This window comes from Ictidomys tridecemlineatus, chromosome 6, assembly GCF_052094955.1.
Source record: "Ictidomys tridecemlineatus isolate mIctTri1 chromosome 6, mIctTri1.hap1, whole genome shotgun sequence".
Lineage (NCBI taxonomy): Eukaryota > Metazoa > Chordata > Mammalia > Rodentia > Sciuridae > Ictidomys > Ictidomys tridecemlineatus.
In genome coordinates this window covers 918,374-944,209 of record NC_135482.1, presented here as the reverse complement: position 1 = coordinate 944,209, position 25,836 = coordinate 918,374, and the positions used below count along the sequence as shown (strand labels likewise).

Genomic DNA, 25,836 nt, shown 5'->3' with positions numbered 1-25,836 from the left:
GTGCCCCGGTGCAGGCGTCCTCTTCTGGCTCAGCCGTCCCACTGCCAGAGACTGAGCCCCGGAGAACACCCGCAGGTCTCTCTGCCAGCACCAGTGATTACTTGGGCAGCAGGTGCACCTTTTCAACAGACACTCGGATGAAAGAAGCCAAAGCTCAGGGAGTTCACGTACACGATATTCTAGAAGAGACGGCTCCGGTGGGTGGCGGGCCACCTGGGTGCGATCACCAAAGCACCAACTTCAAGTGCGAGGGCGACGTGGCATAAGTGAACGATCTCAGGCTAGGCAAGGGGACAAGCTGCAGCCCGGCTGGGTGATGGGAATGAAATGTGGATAAACCTTTGCAGTGTGCACCACTCTCGGAACCCAACCGAGGACGTGAGCCCCCGGACATGAACACCCAGAGGCCACCCTGGCCGGCTCAGAGGTGCGTGGCTGAGGCCCAGTGCCACGCTGGCCTGCTTCACCTGCGTGGGGATGCCCGGGCGCCCAGGGTGCAGGAAGGAACGTGCAGGTTCCAAAATAAGCAACAGCTGGAAAACCCTTCAGGTCCCTAAGCCGGGCAAGCGACCCTGCCAAGCTGAGGGTGCGGGCAGGAGCAGGTGGCTGGCCCCAGGGAGGACTCGATGAAGTCCACTCGGAATGCATGGGGATGCGGAGCGGGTGGACACCCCCAGATGTCTGGTCCACTTAATAAAAGCCTACAGAGGGATCAAACAAACGAACACACGGCTCACAAACCAGCCCTTGAACCCACAGAAAGGGCATTCGCTCCACTGGCGCAGGAAACAAGGACAGAGGCCAAGCACTGGCCCTGCGAGGAGCAGAGAGAAGCACCCTGTGGAGGGATCTGGCGAGGCCAGCAGGACTGGCCTGTCTGTCCGACCCACGTGCCCACGTCCAGGATGTACCCTGGAGATGCACGGTAGGAAAATACAACTGCTCCTGGTTACTCGCCATCACCAAATCTGTATTTTATTGAATATTGGAAATCACTTAAATGCCCCTTCGGAGATGGGTCGGACGCGTAGCCACAGCACATCTACGTCCCCGAGTCCCTGTGGCCCTGGGAAGCAGTGAGCCGGCTCGCAGCCGGACGCAGCACTTTCCAGGAGATTCCGCCGGTGGAAAGACCAGAGGGCAAATGCGCACAGAGGCTCCTGTAAGAAGGGGCCCGGGCCTGCCCACCTCCAGAATGCGCGCTGGAACTTCCTGTAAGAAAGGGTGCCCGAACCTGCCCTCCGCAGGAGTGCGCTCTGGAGCTTCGTGTCATGGTCTACACGGCCACGAGGAGGAAGGGCGGTGGGACTGCAGGGGAAGAGTGGCCCCACACAACCCCACACAGGCCGGGAGCAGCCAACCCAGGCACCGCATTACCCCTTGTAGTCGTGGGTGGGAGTGAAGAACCCTCACAGAGCTCACCTTTTTATGGTGGGTTTGTTTTGTGCAATTGTGTGACAAGGCAATTCTCAAAACTATTTAATGTCTTCTCATTGAGCAAAGCAGTCAATGTGTGGATACCGCTGGAAGCCAGGATTCTCACCATGGAACAGAGTTGGGTAGAGGGAGCCCAGAACCCCATGGGCTTGTTGTGAACAGCTCGCGCTCAGCAGACTCAGGAAACACGTCTTCATGCCCGTGCACCTGCACGTACACGTGCAGTGCCTGCAGTGTGCACGTGAGCTCACAGCACTGACCTGTCCTCTGACACCCTGTGCCTGGCAGTATCCAGTATCTGCATCAGACCCCCCCCAACGCAGTGCTAGACAGGGTGGCCTCCAGAAGCAACTGCAAATGAGAGACTGCCTAAGAAAACATCTGAGACGTTCATTCTCATTCTTTTCAACATGTTTACCTCCTGAAATCACCTGAATGCATGTGAGGGCTTGTGAGCATAGAAGCTGCAGGGGCGGGAGGGCAGGTGCTGAGGCCCTGGCCATGGGCAGCACGTGCACCTGGGGGCAGTGCACAGTGAGGGCCACCACCAGCCAGCTGCTGGGACGGTCTTGCCTGGCCTGCTATCCCCTCTTGGTTGTGAGGGTGCCCAGATGATGAGAAGGGGTCCCCAGGGCCACCAGTGCCTGTGGCAGCAGCTCTGAGGCCCTTGTCCTGTCAAGCTGTGTGCCCCAGGAATGGTGGTGGACAGGTTCCAGCCCTGCCTGCCCTGGGGGCAGTGTCGGGGGCACGCTGTCACCTAACCCCTTTGGACGGCTGGACAACTCTCTCCAAAAGCACCAGCCTGGTCTGCAGGTTGACATCAAAGAGAGGCAGTCTGGTCAGGTTCAGACTCACACCACTGGTGCCCAGGATGCGGGCCAGGACACGGTGTGTGTCCCTGTAGAGGGCCAGGTGGCTGGGGGCTGCCTCCAGGAGGAGGTGCGTGTAGGCCAGCATGTCTGCCGCCCCGGGCTGCAGGTCCTCCCTCTTGTCGTATCTGGGGAAGAAGATCGGGCCGTCCCCATGTACACCCATCCCCACCTGCGCCACTTGACAGCCCTCCCCACAGCCCTGGGTGCCCCATGGGGACCTGGAGGTGGCCTCAAAGAGGAGCACTTCCAGAATCATACCTCCAAGCACTGTTGACTTGCAAGAACCGCGACACACCTGTCTGGGCGGCGGCTGTGTCAATGTGCAGGAGGACATCTAGGGGGACCACACTGGGTGAGGACCACGCGGGCCCACAGGCGGGCCCATGGCACCCCGGCACCCACCTGTCCAGGGGGGCACCAGCTCGTGCAGCCGCTGCATGGCGATGCCACCAGGGTAGTTGAAGTGGGAAACGCGCAGGCACACGGCAGCATAGGCGGCATTCACCACCAGGTGTCCCGCCACAAGCAGGGTCCCCGCCTTGTAGAGCCAAGACTTCCTGTAATTATTCAGCCTGAAAAAGGAATGACTGAGTTCCACAAGGAGAGTGCCCAGCAACGTCCAGGACAACCTGCTCCCACTCGGTCAGTCACCGAGGACATGCAGCCCCCTCACATAGGTGGTCACAGGCCCCTTCAGGAGGCCTTTCCACCCGAGATGCCAGTTTAAAACCTAAACTCTAAGAACAACGCATGCTCTTAAGGATTCCCAAGTCACTGCGGGGCCTGGGGGCTTCTGCTTCTGCTGTGAACAGGTAGAAGCAAACAGACCCAGGCACCAGGCCTCAGGCCCCGGGGAGGGGAGGACTGGCACCATTCCACCCACCTCCAGGGAAACTGACAACAGGCAGCATGCGAAAACCACCAGCCAGGCCTTGCTCCCCGGATGACGAGAAGGGGTCCCCAGGGCCACCAGTGCCTGTGGCAGCAGCTCTGAGGCCCTTGTCCTGTCAAGCTGTGGGCCCCAGGAATGGTGGTGGGCAGGTCCCAGCCCTGCCTGCTGTGATGACCCCTTCTCATCACAGTCCCCTGCTGAGGGCCCCCTGCATGACCCCTCTGCAAGAATGGGTTCTTGTCCTGTCCTATCCCTGAGAGCTGCTGACCATGAGCTTCAAGCCACCCCACCTGTGACTGTGACCTTCCACCCCTCCGAGCGCTGGCCGGCAATCTTCCTTACAGGCCTTGCTACCCACCTGTCCAGTCTAAATTCCCAACAGTGTCATCCCCATGTTTGGCTTCCACCTTCAAGACATGAACCCACGTCCCCAGCTGTGCTCTCCTCAGTCTGGGCCTGGCCTTACCCAGATGCCCAGGCTTTTGCTGCCCTGGGGCTGACCAGTGACTAGAGTTAGGTGCTGCCGCGCTGCATGGCCTATGGAAGAGAGCCACGACTCTGGCTCATTACAGAAAGCTCACCAAGGTCAAGGTCGTGGCTGGCCTCTCCTCCACCTGGGCCAACTAAGATGCAGAGTTTCAGCTTATGTGACTTCGCCTACCCCACTCCTGCATGGGACTTGAGCAAGCAAGCTCTGGAGTGGCCCTGGCCTAGGGGCCTGCGGGAGGGCTTCCGCCCTGCTGGGGATTCCTGTTTGCCATGGCTCATGCATTGGAAAGCCTGCAGTGTACAGCCTGACCCTACCCTGGCCATCCAGGACCATCAGACAGACATCCAGCAGGACTAGGGCCCAGCCCCACCTTACACACTCCCGTGGCCACGGTGGTGCAGAAGCTGGCTCCTATCTGGACAAGCCAGTGTGCCCACCAGGTGCCCTCACCGCATGGGCCAGCCCCAGGGCAGGCAGCAAAGCACAGCTACGGACAGGGACCAGCCAGCAGGGTACAGTGCTGGGGGCCATCGCACCCAGCCCCCAGGCTTCACAACATGTCCCCTCTGTCAGTGCCCACCAGGGAGCAAGCTCTCCTGCCAAGCAGCAGTGCAGTAGTGCAGGCCCTGGCTTCATGCCCAGCACCTCAGGGACAGGGAAGGGAGCAGCAGCAGGAGGGCGGGACTCACAGGTAGGCACAGCCTCTGGCAGCCACCACGTTGAGCACGGGGAAGGTGTAGATGATGAAGCGCAGCTCCTTGTGCGGGAGCAGGGAGTAGGACGCCACGAAGCCCAGCGCCGGCAGAGCCAGCACCCGCGCCCGCCTGTCCATCACGCCCAGGGGCACGAAGAGAAGGCTGCAGCCCAGGCCCCGGGGAAGGGCCGAGTAGAAGTACCACAGCAGTGGGGAGGTCTTCCGGCAAGGGTTAAGGAAGTGTGGGTGAGAGGGCCACGTCCACTTAGCGGAACCCCAGCTGGGCAGCAGGGTCGAGGCTCACCGGCCTCCTATCTACACAGCCTGCTAAACATGGTTGGGACCCTTGTGGGACCCATCAGGGCCAATATCTCAGAAAAGGCCAGGGTCAGCCTGCACCTCAGAAACAGCAGAGGGACCCCAGGCACAGCTGAGGGGGTCCCTCCTCTTGCCCCGTCCTCACTTTAACAACAGAGCACATAGGTGCCGTGGGCACTGGGGAGCCACAACCACCCACGTGTGTCTGGGACCCTCCACAGTCACCACTTCTCTAGGGTGGGTCACCACCAGGACTCGGGGAGGCCAGGGACGCGCCACAGGGAGGTGGGTGCTCCCAGGGTGGGTACAGGGAGCCAGGGAGGACAGTCCTCAACACCCACCCTGCCTGCAGAGGCACACAGGATACGCCCCAGTTGGAACTTTTGTTCAGGACAGTGTTGTACCAGAGCACCTTTCCTTCCGGCCACACAAGGTAGCGCCAGAAACAGGAGTCCACAGTGACCGTCAGTCCTGGTAGAAACAAAGTTTCCCAGTGAGGAGCATGGCCACCTGTCACACGCAAGCCCTGGAGTCCTCCCCAGGGGCAGTCAGCCCCTACAGAGTGGCCTGCTGGCCACAGACACCACCGTCTGCTTCACAGGAAAGCTTCTGACCATGCCGGGGACACCACTTCCTCAACAAGAGCTTCCCAGAGCTGCAGGTGAGCTTCCCCTCCCCACCCAAGGCCTTCCACCCATCTGGGCAGCTCCCAGGACAGAGGGGCAGGCAGAGGATCCCAGGCAGCAGCAGAGAGCGATCATGGAGCCACCACAGAGAACAGCCTGCAGGTAGCTGGACTAAGACCCCTGAGGACTCTAAAGTCAAGGTAACTCTGTTTAACATTTCTTAAAACCCAAATTTCCGTCCTTGTGAAATAAAACGAAATCCACCTGAAACCAGCCTGCAAGGCCAACCTACCCAGACAGAGCGCGCCCGCGGGGACGGCGTGCTGCAGCAGTCTGGCCACGGAGACCCTTCTGTGGTACAGCGCCAGCAGCAGCATGAGACCCAGCAGTAGGCACAGCTCAGCCCGGAAGACGATGGTCGCAAAGGCCGAGAGCCAGATGAAGAGGGTCCACCGGTGCTGTAGCCAGGCCGTGAGGGCCGGCAGGACTGCAAGACAAGGACACCCGTCACAGTCCGCCCAGTTCAGAACACACCCACGCCACGAGGGAGGCTCATCCTATCGTAAGTCACAACCGCCACGCAGCGGGTGCATCTGAACCCAGCCCTGAGAACAGAGGGGCCTGGCTTCGATGGCGGGTGGTGTTTCTGAGGAGCTCAGCTCGGGGCAGGGTCTTCCGGCAGAGCCTGTGACTACATACCCACAGCCAGGGCCAGCACATTGGGGAGCGTCCGCGAGCAGTAAAACATCAAGTGGAACTGTGTAGCCGTCACCCAGCAGAACATGGTGGCCACCGTGGCCCCAAACTGTCGTCTCACTTCTTTTTGTAATGCCCAGAGTCCCCAAATCACGCTGAGCCCGAGGACTCCTCTGACTAGACAGACAGACAGACAGCAATATCCATGACTGAAGGGGACAGTGAAGCACCCTGTCCTTGGCACTTCTGTGGGGAACTGCACTGCCTGGCCCTAGTTCTGCCCTGGGCCCCGCGAGCTGGCCAGGGGCCAGGAATGGAACAGTGTCCATGGGCAGGATGCCGATGGGAGCTGCCCAGAGCCAGTGGGCTTGTGGAGGTGGCCAGGACAGGGCTAGCAGTTACCATATGTTCTTGGAGTAGACAGACCTCATGGCTGTCTCGAGAGGCCGAGCTGGTGTCTGTGGGGTGGGCCTGCCCCGGCACCAGGCACTTCCCTTGCATGCTTCCGGCTCTCTGGAACTGATGTCCACGAGGAGGCAGGTCCAGCTGCCGTTCTAGCACTGAGATGCCACTGGCGGCTTCCACGTGGCACTCTGTGAAGTTCCTTTATTTCCTTTGAGTCTGTGTCTGAGGCCCTTCACCTGTACCTGGGGCTACCTCTGCCCTCTCTTCCTAGGTGTCTAACCATCTCTGAGTGCCCAAGACAGGGCTGGCAGACAGAGACAGTTTATGATACAGCCCCAGTCCCAGGGGACATTATTGTCATCCTGTGAGGAGTCATTCTCCAGACTGCCTTAGTGCCGTCAGGAAGGAAGACGGCAGCCATGCAGAGGGCAGCCAGGCCTTGCTCGGTGCCCAGGCGTCTCTCCACTGCCCAGGATACAGAGGCCTCTAGGGAAAGTGCACCCCAACCTGGAAGTGCAGATTTCCTCCGCAGACTGTGGCCCAACCCTCTCCACCTGCCCCGGCCCCAAGACTTGTGCACAGCAGGCATAACTAGCTAGCTGCCCATGTGGCGGTCAACCTCTACGTCCTGATCAGTCCTTCCAAGAAGCAGAGCTGCACTTTAAAAGGTCTCCATGCAGGCTGCATAAATGGGCTGTGAGAATAACACGTCTGAGTGAGTGGGAAAACTTAAGTATGATCGGTATTAGATGTGATAAAAATGCACTCAAGAGGAAAAATGATGATCACTGCCTAAAAAGAATCAGGCATTGGGCCTGGGTTATGGCTCAGTGGCAGAGTGCTTGCCTCAAAAGCATGAGGCACTGGGTTTGATCCTCAGCACCACATAAAAATAAATATATTAGGGCTGGGGATGTGGCTCAAGCAGTAGCGAGCTCGCCTGGCATGTGTGCGGCCCGGGTTTGATCCTCAGCACCACACACCAACAAAGATGTTGTATCCGCCAAAAACTAAAAAATAAATATTAAAACAAATCTCTCTCTCTCTCTCTCCCTTTAAAATAAATAAATAAATATATATATTAGTTAAAAAAAAAAAAAAGAATCATGTGGTGGAACAATGTACACAGAAGGTTCTCAGTCTAGTTTGGGGAAAAAACACAGGTAACAAAGTGCAGTTAGCAGCAACACACTCTGGTGCTCCACGGAACATGTGGCACCAAAAGGTGACTGCTAGCAGCTTACAGGAGACTGAGAACAAGGAGAGCCTCAGGCTTTCCCACAGAAACGGCCTTGGCCCAGGAGCCAGAAATGCTGACTGCCCAGACGTGGCCACTGCACACTGCCTGTGTGTGCTGTGCCCCAAACATCAGCACACGCATCTGTGTCGCCACACATCTCACGGACACAGGGAAGTCCCGGAGACCTGTACATAGCCAGCACAGTGGCCCCCAAGAACGTGAGGCTGTCTGCCTACTCCCCAAAACAGGCCCACTGTCCTGCAGCAAGGACTCTTTGCATTGCAGGCTCTCCCACTGAGGAGGGAGTCCCGGGCCTCACAGTCACCTGCCCTCCCACACTGGCCCTGTGGAGGCACAGAGCATGCCCACCCATCCCTGGTCTGTCTGCAAGGCCATGCTCTGAGCCTCAGCCCAAAGTGACCAAGAGCAGTCAGGTACAGGCACACCCCTATGATCCCAGCGGCTCAGGGGGCTGAGGCAGAAGGACCCCAAGTTTGAGGCCAGCCTCAGCAACTCAGTAAGACCTTGATGCAAACTGAAAAATAAGGACTGAGATGTAGCTCCATGGTAAAGCACCCCACCCCTGGGTTCAATCCCCAGAGGCAAAAAATAAATTTTTAAAAAGTAAAAATAAAAGCAACTGAGGGCTTTTGACATTTGGAGATGTAAGGAGAACATTCCCAAATGAGAAGCAACCAGCCCCACAGAGACCATGTGCTGCTATCACAGTCCACCCTCACCTGTCAGCTGGGAATAAAACCTGGACACTTCCAACAGTGAAAGCACATAGACCAGGGGGCTGGAGACTGCCGCCATCAGCAGAGGCCCAAGGAACGTCCTGGGGACAACACCGGGAAATTCATGGTGGTCATACTGCAAGAGAGGGGGCAGATGGCACAGCGGCCAGGCAGGAAGCACACTGAGGTCCTCCCCAAAGGCACTAGCAGCCTCACCTTGTCCATGTCCAGTCGGTGGTACAGCAGGTCGTGTGTGGCCTGCAGGTTGAAGCTCTCCTCCACCTTGGTGTAGGGACAGGTGAAGAGGTGGACGGCCGCGACTGCAACCAGCAGCCCCAGCAGCAGCAGAGGCCGCCGGCTGAGCGACCTCTTTCCAGCCATGTGGGGCTTTAGACTTCACGTGCCTGGGACAGACAACAAACTGTCAGCAGCCTACCCTGAACATTCTGAAAGGACAAGTAGACCCTGGAGCTTCAGAAACCATGCCTGAGGTCACGTTTGTGAGATCTGGGGGAGGCAGGCAGGAATGCTGTGAAATCTGGAAGTTAAAGGAGAATCCCGCATAAGAAGCTGTCTGTCCCAACATGCATCGAGTGCTGTTGGGAGGCCTACTGCAGAACCTGCAGTCTGCCCTGGGAAACAGGTGAACCAGCCAGGAGAGACAGACAGGCGCTGGCAGGGTAGGGGCTGGGGGAGGCCCAAATCCCAAAGATGAGAAAGGAACAACCACAGGGGTGCAGCAGGCTGGACGCAGCACAGCTGCTGGGGACATGGGGTTCAGGGTGCTACAGAGCTCCACCCACCAGAACAGTGGGATGGGACTATGGATGTCCACCCTGCTGTGCTCTGAACTTCCCAGGGGCCTGGAGCAACACAGGCTTTCCCCAGGTGGCACCACACTGGCCATGGCCCTGAATGTGTGCCATTGACACTGCCTGCCAGCACTCATCCAGTCCTAAAGATGGCTTCAGGGACCTATGACATGGAGCTGCTGAGAATCCATGAGACCACCCAGTTGCACCCCTGGAAGACCTAGGAAGAGGAAGGGAAAATGCTTCCTCATGTTTCTGGGTTATTTAAAGAAGGTTTGATTTTATCCAGTGAAATCCAGAAAAGCCAGAAGCAAAGGGAGATCATGCCACGGGACTTACCATTTATTAACACCACTGCTTGATTAGATGGTTAAGAAGCTGGTGCACTCCAGAGAAAGCAGTGGGGGCGTCCTTGAGGAAGGGGCATCTACAGATCAGAAGGAGCAGAGACCATGTGGTGGGGAGTGGGGAAAAAGCAGAAAGAGACTTTAGTGGTTTTAGAAAAACCAAAATGGTACAGAAAAAATACAAAAATTTGGTACCAACCTGGACACGAAGAGCCACACCTGCAGGCTGAGGCACGAAGATTCCAAGTTCAAGGCCACACCGGGTGACTCAGTGAGATTCTGTCCCCAAATAAAAATTCTAAAAAGGAATGGAGTGTAGTCAGAGAGGGAGTGCTCCTGATTTAATCACCAGCACTGGACATGCACACACACCATTTCAGTACCAAAGAGATCTCAAGGCCAGTGAGAACCACTGTCCACAGTTGTCCCCCTCTTTTCAACTACCAGAGGCCAGGGTTTTCTGCTGTTTTTCCCAACCAGGGTCGCGTCACAATCAAAAACAGAGGCTGGCCGTCGAGGAGGAGCTCCCGTGCTGGGGCTCCCCGCGTGCGCGGCCGGCAGGCCTCCGACACAGCAGCAGGAGCCGGCACTCAACAGCTTGGCCGAAGAAGGCATGTGGCACCCAGCCTCCCGCGGGCCACGTCTGCAGTGGGGACGAGCTGGGCCTGACTCCCGGGCGACAGAGGGGACGCCCTCCCTCCCTCCCGCCGCCCGCGGAACAGGGAAACCGGAAGCCGACACGCACGCCAAGGGCAGCTGCGCGGGGCGTGCAGCTTGGCAGGGACCCTGACCCAGCGTCCCAGCCGTCACTGCTAGAGGTCAACTCCCAAGTGAAGGTCCAGTCCCCAGGTGAGGGCCGCCCCCAGGTGAGAGACCCGGTCCTCACGTAGAATTGGCGGCTGTCACGCGCAGAAACGCCCGAGGAACGCTGCGACCAACGCAGGCTAGAAGTCTCCTTCACTCTCCCCGAGTTCCCAGCCTCGTTGGCGCGCACTGACCCCTTCTCACCGCCCGCACCGTCCCTCGGAGCTTGACGGCCAGGACTGCCCTCAGCCGGAAGCCGGGCGGCGGAAACAGCGGAGGCCAGGCCCTTTCCCGAATCTAACATGGCCGCCGTGTCTCCGACTGCCGCCACAGCGGAGCGCCCACCGGCCCACAGTAAAGATGGCCTCCACCGGCGGCACGAGAGGGGCGGGGCGCGAGTGCCGCTTCCGATTTCGCGGCCCCGCCCCTCCCGCGGGTAGCTGACCCGGGGCCTTCCCATTGGTCACCGCTCGTGGCGAGCCCTGATTGGGCCACATCAGGCTGGGACAGATCCAGCCGGCCAATGGAGGTGTGCGGACTTCGGGATGGGCGGGGCCTCGGCGGCGCCGTCAAGTAGCCCCGGGAACGGCCGGCAAGCTGGCCGGGTGGGCGGAGGCCCAGCGCTCGGCCGCGGTTTGCCGCCTGTCGCCCGCCCGCCATGCGTCCACCGCCCCGCACCGCGCTTGGGTTTCTGCTGCTGCTGCTGCTGCCGCCCACTCCGGACGCAGCTCGGAAGCTGACGCCCTGCCAGCAGTGCCGGGCACTGGTGGACAAGTTCAACCAGGTGGGCCGGGGCAGTGGGAGTCCTGGGAACGGGGCAGGGTCGCGGAGACTGCAAAGCTATGGACGTGAGGTCCCTGCTGTGCGAATCAGTGTCACCGGGGACCGCAAGATTTGGGTCTTGGTGGGGAGTGCCCCCCTCGGGGGGGGGGGGGGTCCCAGATGCAGAGTAGTCTAGCCCGTCCACCTCCTCAGGGGATGGCCAACACGGCTAAGAAGAACTTCGGTGGCGGCAACACAGCCTGGGAAGAGAAGACGCTGTCCAAATACGAATTCAGGTTGGCTCCCAAGCACCACCAGGGTTGTTGGAGGGCCCTATCTTGAAAGCCCAGGGTCTGTCTTTGGAACCTGCGATGAGGACAGATACACAGAAGGATCCCTTAGATGCCATCACCTGCCCTTGCTCTCCTCTGCCTCCGGCCTGGATCTAACGTGATGGCCCCTCACTGGCCTGGCTGCTCCAACCCTGCCCCCTGACCCCTGTGGTCCATTCTCCTTACATATAGGGGATGACCTTTTGAAAATGTTAACTGAACACCAGCCTCCTGGAATGCTCCTGCCTGATTTACAAATTGAACCTCTTCATAGTTTGCATCTGTAGGTAAAAAACAGGTTTAGAGGGCTTGCTACTCCAGGATTCACGTGTCCACTTGCCCCTTGGAACGTCTCCCACAGGATAAGGGAAGAAGTGTTCTTTATCCCTGTCAGGTGGGATAAATCCCCTTCCCCTCTGCCCAGAGCCTGGTACCTGACCACCCCAGGGTATGGGCTGCTGTGCTCTGTCCATGTGTTGGTTTGAGGTCTGCTTCACTAGAGGGGCTGTGGTCCCAGCCTGGCCACAGTTAGGGCTCAGGACTTGTCTGAGTGAGTAAGCCAGTGCCCCCTGATGCTGATGGTGTTTGTGTTTCAGTGAGATCCGGCTCCTGGAGATCTTGGAAGGCCTGTGTGAGAGCAGCGACTTTGAGTGCAACCAGATGGTGGAGCAACAGGAGGAGCGCCTGGAGGCCTGGTGGCTGCAGCTGTGAGTGTGTGGCCTGGTGGCACCTGTGCAGTCACCAGACATACCCAGAAGTTGCTGATGTCCCCATTGTCCCATCTCCTGTTTTAGTCATATGTTACCATTTTTTATTACCAGAGTATGACTCTCACAGCCAGGAAGCTAGCTAGAAATTCCTACGCACACCTAACTCTTGTCCCCCAGAGGGGCCTCGGGAGCTCACAGAGTGCCCTGTACAATGCCCCCTGCCCTCCGGGTCTCTTCCCATACTCAGTAGCAGTCTGAAAATATTACATGGAAAATCCAGAAAAGAGCAATTCAGTCATTTTATTAAGTTCTTGTTACAGTATTTTAAAAATTATTGTCATTGCTAATCTTTCACTGTGTCTGATTACAAATTGAACCTCATCATAGGTTTGCATCTGTAGATAAAAAAAACACATTTAGAGGGCTTGGTACTCCAGGGTTCACGTGTCCACCTGCCCCTTGGAACATCTCCCACAGGATAAGGGAAGCAAGTGTTCTTTGATGCTGCATTCAGTGGACATTTTTCAAACCATTAGGAAGAAGAAGTACCCTGACCTGTTCGAGTGGTTCTGTGTGCAGACACTGAAAGTGTGCTGTTCTCCAGGCACCTATGGGCCAACCTGCAGTGGTATGTTCTTGGGGAAATTTCAAGTCTACATTATTCCTCTAGTTTCTTTCTGGTTCCCAAGTGTTTAAAAGCCCACAGGGGTCCTGGGCTGCTTTAGCTGCATGAGCTGGCGTGTGGGACCCTGCCTCCTGTGTGCAGCAGGGACCCTCCAACACCTGCCCTGGGGGAGCAGCATCTCTGCTTAGCTTCAGAGAAGTTCTCCCTCGGACTGCAGAACTCTGAGTCAGTTCCAGTGCTCTTTTGGTGCAAGGATCACAGACTCAGTAGCCCCCACCCTGCAGAGGACTGTGGCTGGGTTGTCCACTGGCCCTGATGTGAAGCACTCGTTGAAATTGGAGCTGCAATTTACTGTTGGGTTATAGAAGCCAGTCATGTTAGTCAGGCTGGGTTAGGTGGCAGTTCACGGTCACACCCTGCCTCCAGTGCTACAGCCACTTCCACCCGTCTCTCCCACTTTCCCTGGTCACGTGCTGGATGCTCATGCCTCCCGGGGGTCCCACCACCTATGCACAGGCAACCTTGAATCTTCCCAAAGTCAGGCTTTGTAATGAAACCAGGAGATGTGGCTTGTTCCTGTGCAGGTAATCCAGCATCAGCCCTGTCAGCCCCTGGAGGCTGGTGTTTCCAGGTGCCATGAGCAAACTTGCAGGCTTATCTATTAGCAGGAATGTGCAGGGCTTAGATTTTAGGGAGAAATTCAAACACTCTTTGGTTAAAAACACTCTTTGGTTAAAAAGGGGTGTCCTGGAGTTTTCCCACTAGCTGCCCCTGGGTGTGTGCTGAGTATGGGTTTTTGTCATTCCCCCCCCCAGCATGCCAGGGGGGCTCTGAGAGGCCCTGCAGCGGAAATGGCCACTGCAACGGAGATGGCAGCAGACAGGGGGATGGGTCCTGTCAGTGCCACATTGGATACCAGGGACCGCTCTGCAAGGACTGTGTGAGCAGCTACTTCAGCTCACTGAGGAATGAGACCCACAGCATCTGCACAGGTAGGCCCAGTGCCAGTGTGCTGCCCAGCCCACCTGACAGTGAGGCTGTGGGAAGCCCTCTGCAGAAGCTGTGGAGGTGGGAACGGGGGCAGCCAGGGACTCCTTGGCCCCAGGTGTCCAGGGGAGCTTAGGAGACCTGAAGATGTGACCCTTAAGAGAGACTCTTAAGCCAAGTGCAGTGCAGCATGCCTAAAATCCCAGCCGCTTTGGAGGCTGAGGCAGGAGGATCATGAGTTCAAATCCAGCCTCAGCAAAAGCAAAGTGCTAAGGAACTCAGCGAGACCCTGTCTCTAAATAAAACACAAAATTGGGCTGGGGATGTGGCTCAGTGGTAAGCAATTACCTAGCATGTGTGAGGCACTGGGTTTGATCCTCAGCATCCCATAAAAATAAATAAATAAATAAAGTTATCATGTCCATCAACAACTAAAAGAAATTCAAAAGAAAAAAAGAAACAGCCCTGAGCCAAGCCAGGGGTGCACCTCTGTAATCCCAGCAGTTTGGTAAGCTCAGGCAGGAAGATCACAAGTTGAAAGCCAGCCTCAGCAGCTTAGCAAGGCCCTGAACAACTTAGTGACACTCTGTCACAAAAGAGCTGGGGCTGGGGCTCAATGGTAAAGCAGCCTGGGTTCAATCCCCAGTACCAAAGAAACACCACTGAACAGCCCCCAGAAGGAAAAGCTACTCACGCCTGCTGTGAGCTGTTCTGGGAAGGACTTGAAGTCTCTCGTTGAATGGCAGGTGTCATCCCTGTGGTAGGCGCCCTTGGTTCTTGGGCTTGGCACTTAGTGCGGCACACAGGATGTGCTCATGGCCACTCAGCGATGTGGAGGGAGCAGACACGCTGAGCCTTGCAGGAGTTGGCTGCACAGGAACTAGAAGGACTCTTGGAGGCCATTCGGGTGCCTGACCCCTGCCTGGCCCCTGTGCAGCTCCCTTCCTGGGGATGGGTCCTGCTAACCCTGGCTTGGCCACAGCTCCAGGGCTGGGCAGGCTTCCCCAGGGGTCCTCTCTTGAGGGAGCCTCCAGAGCTGCCCGTCAGGTCACTCAGGGCAGTGCGGCCTTGGCCAGTGTGTGCCCTGGCTCACACGCACAGTGCTGGTTGCAAAGCCGCCCTCCCTCCCGCAGCCCAGCTCTCCCCATCAGCGCCCTTGCCCAGGGGAGCTGTTCCTGGACTTCTGCTCAGGGTGCCTCTCGGGGACAGGTGAGGCCAGGCCTCGGATCCCTGCACCTGTCTTCCTCTCTCAGTGTTGGGGGTGTGCCCACCCAGCCCGTTGGCTCCGGAGTTCGGGTGGCTGTCCTCTCCAGGCCTGGAAACCTGGAGTCCTGGAGGGCCGCGGAGCCTGCAGTCTGCTTTCCTCCCGAAGTCTGTAAATACCGGAACCACACGAGCAGATCCCCCTGCTGACCCACTCTTGCTTGCCTGGAACTTTTGTTCTCCTTCTTTCCGATCCCGCTGTTAAACTCGAGGTCCTCTTTCTGAAAGGAGGGTAGAGATTGCAGGGCGTTTCTGACGCAGCTGCTTTGCCTTCCAGCCTGTGACGAGTCCTGCAAGACATGCTCGGGCCCGACCAACAGAGACTGCCTTGAGTGTGAAGAGGGCTGGGTGCGCGTGGAGGACACCTGCCTGGGTGAGGGGGGCACCGGGCCAGGGGACCCCACAGGGGATGAGGGTCCACTGCTGTGTCTCGGCCCTGTTCTGGTTGGTGAGAAGGTGTTTTCATGGCCTGGGTAGAGGCTGACATGTGACAGTTTTAGGAAGGACTGTCCCTGCCACAGTGTCCTTGTTGCCAGTGGCCCAGGGTGGCTGGGAGCTGCTGGTCCAAGCTGCCCCCTGGGTGGCTGACTGTACCAACAGCTCACCTTCCCTCTCAGGCAGGGTTGGGGGCCTCCCTGGGCCAACACCCCGCTGTGCCTGGTCCTGTGGGGGGACCTCTGTCCCAGTGTGCAGGCCCAGAGAAACTGAAGCACACACCTCCCCTGGAGAGCTGCGTCCAGCCACCAGCTGCCTGTGACCTTCCACCACCCTGACTCAGCGGCTCTGGCTTCTTGCCCGGCAGGGGAGGTGGCCCAGATCCCACCTTGGGGCACTGCCCCAACGCAGGCCTGCTCTGTGCTCTGCGTCATGGTGCTGGGAGGCTCTGTCCTGGCCGATACACCATTGTCCGCTTGTTTCCTGCCTGCCTGTGGCCACCACCTGCTCCAGTCCTCTTTTGTGTTACCCCCTCTGCTGCAACCACTCTGTAGCATCCTGGAGAGCTGGTCCCAGCCTGGCCTTGCTGCAGCCAGGTGCTTGGCGGTGCCCTCCCCATCTGCGGGCATTGGTTTTGGTCTCTCCTCTCAGCAGCTGCTCAGCCTTAGGCACATTGGGGGCGTGGCCCCACAGGTTTCACCCTGGGGGAGGACACCAGGTGCCCGAGTACCAGAGGTTTGTCACGGCTCCCACTGCAGCCCGTCCACCTGGTGCCAAGTGCCCAGCATGACAGGCTGCCACCTCGTCCCCACCCCTGCCCTTGGAGGTCTCAGGATGGTGGCTGTGGGGACTGGAGTCCACCCAGGCAGCCTTGCTAAATTCCGTTCCAGATGTGGACGAGTGTGCGGCCGAGACGCCTCCCTGCAGTGAGACGCAGTACTGTGAGAACGTCAATGGCTCCTACACGTGTGAAGGTCCGGCGTGGGCACATGGTCCTCTCTGGGCTGGGGAGCTCTTGGACGTCAGGTCACCTCTGGCCCTGCCACAGGCCTTGGTCCTCCTCCCTTGGCAGCAGGCTGCCAACTCGTGCGTCACACAAGGGGCTGGGGGCACGGCCCTCTTCACACTCCCTTGAACCTCTGGTGTGTTTCTCACCCTTACGTACTTGGGCTGCCGTTGTAGGTAAAGCTTTCAACATTGGCTGTTGTCTGGGATCAGATTTCAAATTGCCCTGCCAGGGGGATGTAGGTGGAGGGTCATTCTGTCCCCAAGAAGGTCGTGCCGCTTCATGCTCCCTGCAGACCCCCATGTCTGCAGCTCTGCTGTTGCAGCCGGGTCCTGACGAGGAGGTCACACTGGAGACCTTGTAGTCCCCAACAGAGATTTTCCTAGGCTCCTCCTGGACGGACAAATTTCTGTCGCCCATCTTGAGGTGACTTTGGGGAAAGTTCAAGTCCTGTTTCCACCTCAGCAAGAGACTTGGGAAGGGCTGTTGTATTCCGTGCTTCTCCTGCCCGGAGTGCTTTCTCTCGGCTCTTTGGGAGCCTGATGGTCGCAGGTGGTCATTACAAAGTCACTCCAGTGGTTGATGAGGGAAGAGCCTGGATTCCCACCTCTGTGGGCGCCTCTGACCCTCATCAGTGTGGCTCAGGCCCTGCACTGGCGTGGAAGGTGGTCTGACGTCCCTTCCCTCCTCGTTTCTAGAGTGTGACTCCACCTGTGTGGGCTGCACGGGAAAAGGCCCAGCGAAGTGTAAAGAGTGCGTCTCTGGCTACTCGAAAGAGGATGGACAGTGTACAGGTCAGTGAGCTTGTTTCTGCTGAAGATGGGACCTCCCCAGGGACCACTGTGGGCCCTAAGAAACCCTCACCCAGTGGGTGGGAAACTGCTCTCCTTTTCCTGCAGACAGGTCCTTTCCTGGGAGGGGACCGGGGGAGGGTGGCCAGCTGTAGCCGTGAGTGCTGAGGCTCGAGGTGCTCAGGCCTTGGCTCTAGGCCACTCACAGTGGTGTCCCAGGCTTCCTGCCCACACACTGCCTGGTGTCTCTTGTTTCCTGCAGTCAGGGGCCCCCTGGGCCTCCCGGGGTGGATTTCATGGTCTCTGGTGTGTGTTTGCTAAAGGAAGTGATTTATGGAAACTGGACGGTTTTATCTCAGACGTAGACGAATGCTCACTAGCAGAAAAAGCATGTAAGAGGGAAAACGAGAACTGCTACAACACCCCGGGGAGCTTCGTCTGCGTGTGTCCTGAGGGCTTCGCGGAGACGGAAGACGCTTGTGTGCAGACGGCACAGGGTGGTGAGTGGGCGGCCTTGGCTCCCAGGTGCTGGGCTTGGGGACACCTGCTGCCTGTGGGAACGAACAGGAGGGCAGTCTTGGGTGACAGGTTCCTGGGAGGCAGCTGTGGGCAACCTGGGCAGCGCACGCCGGGCACCAGCTCCATAGGACACAGACAAGCTGGGGCAGTGGACAGCACCTAGTGGAGGAGTAGTGTTCAGGCTGGACGGTGGGGTCCAAGGTGAGGCCAGGTCGGTAGGTCGCTGCAGGGAAGGAGAGGTGGAGGGTAGGAGAGCAACATGGTCCCACTGAGGGTCTGGGTCAGTTTTCTGGGGCTTCAGCAACAGAAGGGTACTCTCTGTGTTCTGGAGCCCGAGGTCAGCGTGTGGCGGGCCTGCTCTTTCTGAGCCTGTGAGGGAGGGTCTGTCCAGGCCCTGTGCTTGGCCTGCAGACAGTCGTTTCCTCATCTTTACCTGGTTGTCCAACTCTGTGAACTGTGGTTTTTTTGAGGAGCCCACCGGTCCCACTGGCCCCAGGTCCACCCCAGCAACCTGATCTCTAAGATCATCTGCAGATACCCTGTTTCCAAACAAGACCACACTTGCAGGTGCAGGTGGGACTTGAGCATCTCTGGGAGGCACAGTTCAGCCTTGGGGGGTCTTGTAAAGTTCTAGAATGTGGAGAGGGAGCGGGCAGTGTTCAGGGAGATCACAGCAAGAGTTTTGCAGAACCAGGAAGGTAAGATCCAGAAGCCCCATCCATAGGCCCTGCCTGTGCAGGAGCCAGAGAGGAGAGATCTTGGCCTCAGCAGTGAGGCAGGGCTGGAGGGCAGGCCCCAGAGCCCTCTGCTGCCCCAGTCTGCGCCTTAGGCCTCTGTGCAGCCCGCTGCCTGCCTGGGCACCCTGGCTGTGGGTGCTAGGCGCCGGGCCTTCCTCTTGGGCTGCCCTGGAGGCTGCAGGTCCAGGGGGAGCCAGGGCATGGGCCAGGGTGTGTGGGGACGTGAGCTCCTGCGTGCCCCGTGTGCCCAGTGACGATGGGAGGCCTTCCCATGGGCCTTTGGTCAGTGATCCCTGTCGCCTTCTGACAGAAGTGCCAGAGCCGGAAGAAAACCCAGCACAGCCACAGCCGCCCTCACGTGAGGATCTGTGACAGCGTCCGTCCCGGTCAGAGTCAGTCCCACCCTTTAAATTATTGAGAGTGGCATCCCGTGGGAAAGGCGGCCCTGTGGATGGCGGGGGAGGAGCTTGTCCTTGGAATGGGACGCTCACCTGGCCCTTTAAAAGCTGCACTTCCCGACTGTTCTTGAGCAGATTTGTATATTTTGATACCATTCTTTATAATAAAATTGACCATTGAAAGTAGTTGGAAATGGCGCGTGGGCTCACCTCGCTGGCCCTGTGGACCTTGAGCACTGCCCCAGCAGGGCTGCGTGGGGAGGCCCCGCCTGCACTGCTGCCTCAGGCCCTCAACCTGGGGCTGCTGGGGCTCAGAAGTGTCCCCTGTGTGGAAGGCTGGTTCCCCAGACAGTGGTGCTCTTGGGAGGTCGGGAGCATCCTCTACAGGGCTGGTGGGACCCCGTCCCTTCTGTGTGCTTTCAGCTCCCACCGTGACACTCTGCCTCACCATAGGCCCAAGCAAGGCGGCTAATCAGTCAAGGATGGGAACTTTCACCACCAAAACAAACCTTTGCTCTTTTTAAGTTGATACCCTCAGGAGTTTTGTTTCTAGAAGAAAAAGCTGTCTGGCAGCAGTGCAGCCTGTGACCTGCCAGTCCGTGGTGTCCAGAGCATGCAGTGGGGAAGGACCGACCTTGTGTGTTGCTCTGAAGAAGAGTCCCACCAACCCCAGGGTCAGGTCCTCATCTGAGAATGAAGAGAGTCTCAGAAGAAAGGCAGCTGTGGAGTGGAGAGGCTTGGCCTCCTGCAGCCCCACTGGGACGCCCCCTCCCCACACGCCCTGCCCCTGCCCTGCTCAACATAGAGAGACAGAGGACAGATCCTCCACTGTGTCTCTCCAGGAGGGAGGCTCGGGTCCCCAGGGGTCTGCCAGCCCCTGCCCCCTGGCTTCCTGGTGCCCTCCTGCTGCTCTCCTCATCCATGTGAGATGGTGGGAAGGGGTGACCCTTCCTGCTGTGTCCTCCTTCCCCTGCCTTGACCTGACGGAACCACTGGCCACACCCCCACGCACAGGCCGACATGTCACTCTGATTTCTTCCAGGTCTGTCCACCCGTCCCACTTGCCACATGGCTCTCCTCTCCATCTCCCAAGGGGACCTGAAAGCAGCCTGGTCCAAGTGGGTAGGGAGCCTGAACGGGGGCAGAGGTGGCCAGTAAGCTGACACAGCTGTCCCCTGGGAGCTAAGAGGACTGTCCAGAGACAGCTGCAGTATTCAGGCCCGGTGGCCTTGGCCAGCAGGGAAGCAGCTGGGGAGACCCACTGGGGCTTCTAGGGTGGGCAGAGCATGGAGAGAGCATAGTGATAGTGCGAAGGAGCGAGAGGCAGGGAGTGGGCAAGGATGTGGCTGAGTCCCTGGGGGACAAAATAGCCACTGGATCTCAAGTGGAAGGATGGAGCCTGCAGTCTGGAGACAACCAGAACCCCCCCCCCCAGGGCGGCACAGATGAGGGAGGTTGTGGGAAAAGGCAGGTCTGCACTGGAGGTGCCGGGGGTTCAGATGTGTGTGATGGCTGGCAGCTGTCTGCAGGTGGTGGGAGGCCAGGGGAGCTAGAAGGAAGCTCCTGGCCCTGGGGTACCTCAAGAGGCCGGGATATGGGGGCGGGGCACCTTGTGCACAACAGCACGTGGGGGTCTAGCAAGCCCAGCTTCCTGCCAGGTCCCCCAGGTGGGGTGGCATGTGAAGCCAGGCCAGATCTCAGTGGCATAGCCCCAGAACTGCAGCCTTCTGTCCCCTGAAATCCAGAAGGTCCTCTAGGTGGCACTGTGTTCCGGCTCAGCAGCCCAGGGCAGTGCAGGGTACAGGGCATGTCTCTCTCCTGTGGGTGGTGCCATAGGTGTCCTGAAAGGCCTGGGGATGGGTAGTTGCTGGGACACTGGCCACCGCTGGGCTCCCGCTCCTGTCTCGGGCTGGAGGGAAGAGGAGGTGGGCAAAGGTCAGCTGTCCTTGCCCGTGGGGACACGCCCTAGATCCCCCCCATCTGCCCCCAAACTGGCACTGCTGAGTGACCAGCTCCTCTCCTGCTGAACCTCAGCTTTCTCACCTGTGAACAGGGGGGATGTTCCCAGCAGAAGGAGCTGGGGCCACAGAGGGTGACCCGGCCGGAAACGGGAGCAGGGAGTTGGGCAAGGGTGCGAGTCGGGCAGAAGGGGTGGCCGGGGCTGGGCGGGGCGAGGGGCGCAGCAGGCTCCACGCCGAAGTGCGGGGACGTGGGCCCTGCGGGCTGGCTCATCGGCGCCCCTACCGGCCTCCAGGGACGGCCCCGGGGCTGGCGCGCGCCTCCCGCCCGCAGACTCCCGACCTCGCCCGGGCCGCAAGGCGCGCGGCCAGCAGGCGGCGCTGAGGGACTGTTCAGGCCGGGCCACCGCCTGGACAGCTGCTTCCTGAAGCCCTGTGACCGCGACAGGCCCCCTCCCCCGTCCCTCACCCCACGCGGTCCCCAAGCGTGGGCGCAGCGGGAGCCTGGCAAGTTCTCTTGGGCCAGCATCAACATTGCAGGATGGGAAAGGAGCCCTCCTTAGGTGACCTGGGTTCTGCCCAGTGCTTTCTCACCTGACCTAGGGTTCTGCCACAGCTGGTCCTAAGGTACCCACCTGCCATCCCTCTCCTCAGCAGATGGCCTCTCTCCAGGTCAGCAGGGAGTTTAGTTATGAACCAGGGAGTCGGGGGTTCTGCCCGTCCCTTGGTGGGAGCTGAGGCTGGGGTCGGCAGGCAACAGCAGCACACTCTGGGGCCTCTGCCCAGGTCCTGAAGGGCACACCCAGGTCCCGCACACAGCCAGGCTTCATCCCAGGAGAACTGGCCTTCCCTGGCCTTTGGCCTGTGGGGCTGGAAGCTTCTGGAAGTGCCCTGCCACCATTCCCCCACACTAACTCCTGTAGAGTGTCTTGATGCAGGGGTTCTGGAGCCCCACACTCTCAGCAGGTGGTCTGTCCCCAGGAGCTGGAACAATGTCTGGAGACACTGGTTCCTGTGACTGGGTGAGGGAGGAGTCAGGGGGGCCAGGGATGTGCTCAATACCTTCATGTGCACAGGACAGTGCAGAATGACCAGGGTGCCCGCTAGGGCAGGGAGAGACTGATGGAAGCCTTTCGATGGCCAGCTGGACCCCAGCCCAGGTGGATGGAAAGAAGGGGCATGCTGGGAACACAGACCTGCTCTGTGGGGACAGTCACACCTCTCCTGCAGTGACCAGTACCTTCTCACCCTGAGGCAGCCTCACTGTCCAGTGGGTGCATGGCCTCTGTCCTCTCACAGCATGGAAGTGTGGTCACTGTGCCAGCACAGAGACTGATGGCTGGCTGGCTGTGTCACCTGCTAGGCTATTATCTCTACCTGGTTCTCCAAAGCCTCCTGCATGGTGGTGTATTCTGGTGGGTGTTAAAAGGAACTTAAATTGTCCATATCTAGCCAGACACAGTGGCCACACCTGTAATCCCAGCAACTGAAATCTGAAGCAGGAGGACTGCAAGTTCGAGGTCAGCCTCAGCAACTTAGTGAAGTCCTGTCACTAAATAAAAAATAAAAAGGGCCAGGTGCAGTGGCACATGTCTATAATCCCAGGGGCTTGGGAGGCTGAGGCAGGAGGATTACGAGTTTAAAGCCAGCCTCAGTAGCTTAGCAAGGCCCTAAGCAACTCAGCAAGACCCTATCTCTAAGTAAAATATAAAAAGGGGGCTGGAGTGTGGCTCAATGGTTAGCTAAGTACCTCTGAGTTCAGTCCCTAGTATCAAAAACAAAAAGTCCACATCTGTGAGTTAGGCCATCTGCGTAGCTCTCCCCAACCCCCTCATCCCTGACAGCTCCATCTTTCTCTGGCCAGCCCCCTGAACAGCCAGACAGGCCACTTATCCACTATTCTACTTGAAAGATGGCCACTACCCGCATGCTGGTCCTGACTCTCCCTAAGTCAGCTGGCCATAGGAACCCCTGTCCGGCCACTGCCTGAGCCCAGGGCCAAGCAGAGGTGCAGGGGTACTGGTGTCACGTGGCAGGTCCATGCAGGCTGCACCACTGCGCACTGGGTTCTGCGCTCCCAGGCGCACCCTCTCCACCTGTAATGGCCATCCCTGGACCATCCAACCTTCAGAGGGCAGATCCAAAAGAGCTGGTGCCATGGTCAGTCCAAGCACACTGTCACAATTGTCCTATGGCCAGGCATTGCCTCTCGTCCAGGGTCAGCCTTGCTCTGCATCTGGGCTGTCTGAGGGCCTTCCACAGTCACTTGGTCATAAACCTAGTTGCTGAGGCTGGTTTTGAACCCAGGTTGACCCATTAGAGTGTCCATCTAGAGGGTCAGGTCCTATGTGGCAGTGGGGACACTTGTGTGCAGGCTGCTCCTGTTTGGGTGCCCCAGTCAGAGGTGCCCTTTGGTGTCCCCAGTGTTGGGCTGCATCAGCCCCAAGTGTGGAGCTCCTGCTTCATGGCCACTGCTGCCTTCTTTGGAGTGAAGGTCGAAGGGTGCAGCCATGCTGACCCGCTCAGAGGGGATCCTCATTCCAGTGCATGTGTCCCACAAGTACCCAGGGTGCTGGCCACTTCTCTGCCATCTGGTGTCATCAGCGGGGACACTGGCACAGAGGCCTGTGGATGTCCCGCAGTGCAGGGCTCCAGACTGTTGGGAGGGTGAGAATCACCACAGCCCTGGGGAAGGGCCACGTGTGCACTCCGTGTGCCATGAGCCTGCAGACCCGCCTGCTGGGTGGGGGCCACACCACAGCTCTGGAGCCAGGGAAACTCACTCTCCTGAAGACCTAGCTCTGGTGCTCTTTGGGTTGTTCTTGCAGTGCCCTCCCTCTGGGCCCACCCACCTGCCCCTGTAGGGGCAGGCATCTATGAAGATGCCAGGGACCACCACCCTAGCATCTTTTGGGTCTTAAAATAACTTCCAGATGTCACACTTGTGGTTTACTCTTTGTCGAGGACAGTTGCAGAGGTCTGCACTAGACTTTTCTGCTACTATGGTTAGGTATATCTGTCCCTCTCTGTTCTAGGACTGGAGAAATGACCCCTGGTGGTATGACCTGCCTGCCATAATGTCCACCCTCTGGACACCTCCCTGTCCTGTGGGATTCCCCCATCCTTATGGCCAGGACAGCAGTGACAGATAGGTGTGGAGGGGGTCATTGTGGAGTGACTGGGGGAGCACAGGGGCCTGTGGCACTGTCCACACTCCAAGAGTTGTTAAACCCACAGGGGTGTCAGGCTGCTGGCCATGCTCCAGTAGATCCCAGGGGTTGAAAATGAGCATCACTGGCGGGGGGGGGGGGGGGGGGGGGGGGGCAGTAGGCTGGAAGAAGCAGGGCCTGGTTCCTGGGGACAATGTCTGCATGTGGTGGGTCCAGCCTGGGTCCTCTGCGGGGACTGCAAGCCCCTCAAGACACACTCCCTCTGTGCCTGGCTCAGCGCGCTCTCAAAACGCCCACGGGGGCTGGCTCTGCGCCAGGAGGGACAGTGGCCAGCTGGAGCAGAAAGACCTCCTAAAGACCTGCCTCCGATCCCCAATCCCCGGGGTCTTCGGAGAGATGTTTTAGTATCCTACCCGCTGTCAAGGACCGGGTCCTTTGGCACCTATTGCCTGCAGCCGGGCATCTTGTGCGGGGGGCGCCCCGGGCTGCGCCCCCCCCCCAGGCCCTCTGCCGCTGTACGGAAGGTTGCCCTCCGGTCTCTGCGTCCTTTCAGCCCGGGCGCGCGGATCCCACAGCGGTGGGACGACAGCGCGGCGACCCTTCCCGCTGGTCGGCGCCCTGGAGACCCCATGGCAAGGAGGCGACGGACGCGCGCCCCCGGCCCTCCTTGTGCGCGCGCCTCGCAGTCCCCACTCCGTCGGGCGACCCAAGTCTGCGCCGCGCGCCACCGAAGGGCCACCGCCCTGCGCCGCAAGTCCGGCCGGGGGCGCGGCAGGCGGGAAGCGCGGGGCGCGGAGCTGGCGGGAAGGGGCGGCGCCGGAAGTGTCCGCGGCTTCCCCAGGGCCCGAGGATCGAGGGGGCGCCGGCTGCGGGCCGTGCGCAGCTCCGGGGGCTCGCCCCGCCCCTGCGCCTCTCCCCCGCCCAGCGGCTCCGGGAATCCCCCCTTGGGAGCCAATAACAACGCGGCGGTGGTGACGATGGCGGCGACACCGGAGCTTTCGGGGCTGAGGATTCTTGGAAAGCACTTGGCGACAGGTGACCCGGGGCCGGCGTTCTCGGGAGTCCCGCGGACGATGACCCCAGAATGGCACCGAGTCTAGGTTCCGGATCCCTGAGGAGCTGCAGAGCTGCAGCGGTCCCGCCGGTCCAGCGCGCCACGCGGGCCCTGGACATCGCGCCCGCCAGCGGGCGCAGGTCTTTGTTGTGCGTCGTCTGCAGCCTGACTGGGCCCAAGGAAACAGGGGCGCCCACCCCTCCCCTTGAGGCTGGGACACTCGCCAGGGCTGGGGCACATCCCTTCTTCAGGCTGCGCCCACTGTGGGTTCCGGGTCTGACCTTTTCAGCTGAATCACTTTTGCAGATTCAAAAAGTCAGCGTAAGAGCAGGGACTGTGAGGCCCACCCCCCCACACACACCCCCCACCCCACACACCCCCCCACCCCACACACACCCCACACACCCCCACACACCCCCACACACCCCCACACACCCCCACACACCCCCACCCCCGCCTGGGGCCGCCTCTCCTCCGGTGGCTCAGGGCCCAGCTGACTCCTCCCACATCACTTGTCACTGCTGACACTTGGTTAACCTGCCAAAGGTGGGGCAGGTGGCAGCAGGGTCAGTTTGGACTCTTGATAGAAACAGTGGCCTGGAGAGCAGGAGTTCAGCCGCCACAGCACAGCACCGCCCCTCCCACCCCACGTGTTATTTGCGAGAGCCAAGCCCAGTTTCCAGCAGCCGGCTGCACCCTGGGTCCCCCGCTACCCCCTG

At 59.3% G+C, this 25,836-nt stretch overlaps 2 protein-coding genes across 4 annotated transcripts; one reads left to right on the top strand and one right to left on the bottom strand.

Annotated features, from left to right (window-relative positions):
* Nucleotides 1-949: 949 nt before the first annotated feature.
* Nucleotides 950-10,697, bottom strand: Alg12 (ALG12 alpha-1,6-mannosyltransferase). Of its 3 annotated transcripts, none has more exons than XM_005335010.5 (12): nucleotides 10,453-10,697; nucleotides 9,766-9,864; nucleotides 9,559-9,646; nucleotides 8,624-8,811; nucleotides 8,411-8,543; nucleotides 6,029-6,202; nucleotides 5,622-5,816; nucleotides 5,071-5,174; nucleotides 4,381-4,604; nucleotides 2,712-2,881; nucleotides 2,568-2,643; nucleotides 950-2,434 (listed from the first exon to the last, which is right to left on the bottom strand). In XM_005335010.5, the coding sequence occupies exons 4-12, from the start codon at nucleotides 8,786-8,788 to the stop codon at nucleotides 2,191-2,193; spliced, it is 1,485 nt and encodes a 494-aa protein (XP_005335067.1). In that variant the 5' UTR covers nucleotides 8,789-8,811; nucleotides 9,559-9,646; nucleotides 9,766-9,864; nucleotides 10,453-10,697; the 3' UTR covers nucleotides 950-2,190. The 3 variants fall into 3 exon arrangements, with proteins under 3 accessions (XP_005335067.1, XP_040132502.1, XP_021588727.1); XM_040276568.2 differs by lacking the exon at nucleotides 10,453-10,697 and adding an exon at nucleotides 9,950-10,282; XM_021733052.3 differs by lacking the exon at nucleotides 10,453-10,697 and adding an exon at nucleotides 10,011-10,282.
* Nucleotides 10,698-10,920: 223 nt separating this feature from the next.
* Nucleotides 10,921-19,121, top strand: Creld2 (CRELD disulfide isomerase 2). The gene is made up of 10 exons (XM_005335009.5): nucleotides 10,921-11,154; nucleotides 11,346-11,428; nucleotides 12,061-12,171; nucleotides 12,711-12,802; nucleotides 13,615-13,791; nucleotides 15,327-15,422; nucleotides 16,375-16,458; nucleotides 17,189-17,284; nucleotides 17,641-17,781; nucleotides 18,848-19,121. The coding sequence occupies exons 1-10, from the start codon at nucleotides 11,029-11,031 to the stop codon at nucleotides 18,907-18,909; spliced, it is 1,068 nt and encodes a 355-aa protein (XP_005335066.1). The 5' UTR covers nucleotides 10,921-11,028; the 3' UTR covers nucleotides 18,910-19,121.
* Nucleotides 19,122-25,836: the final 6,715 nt, after the last annotated feature.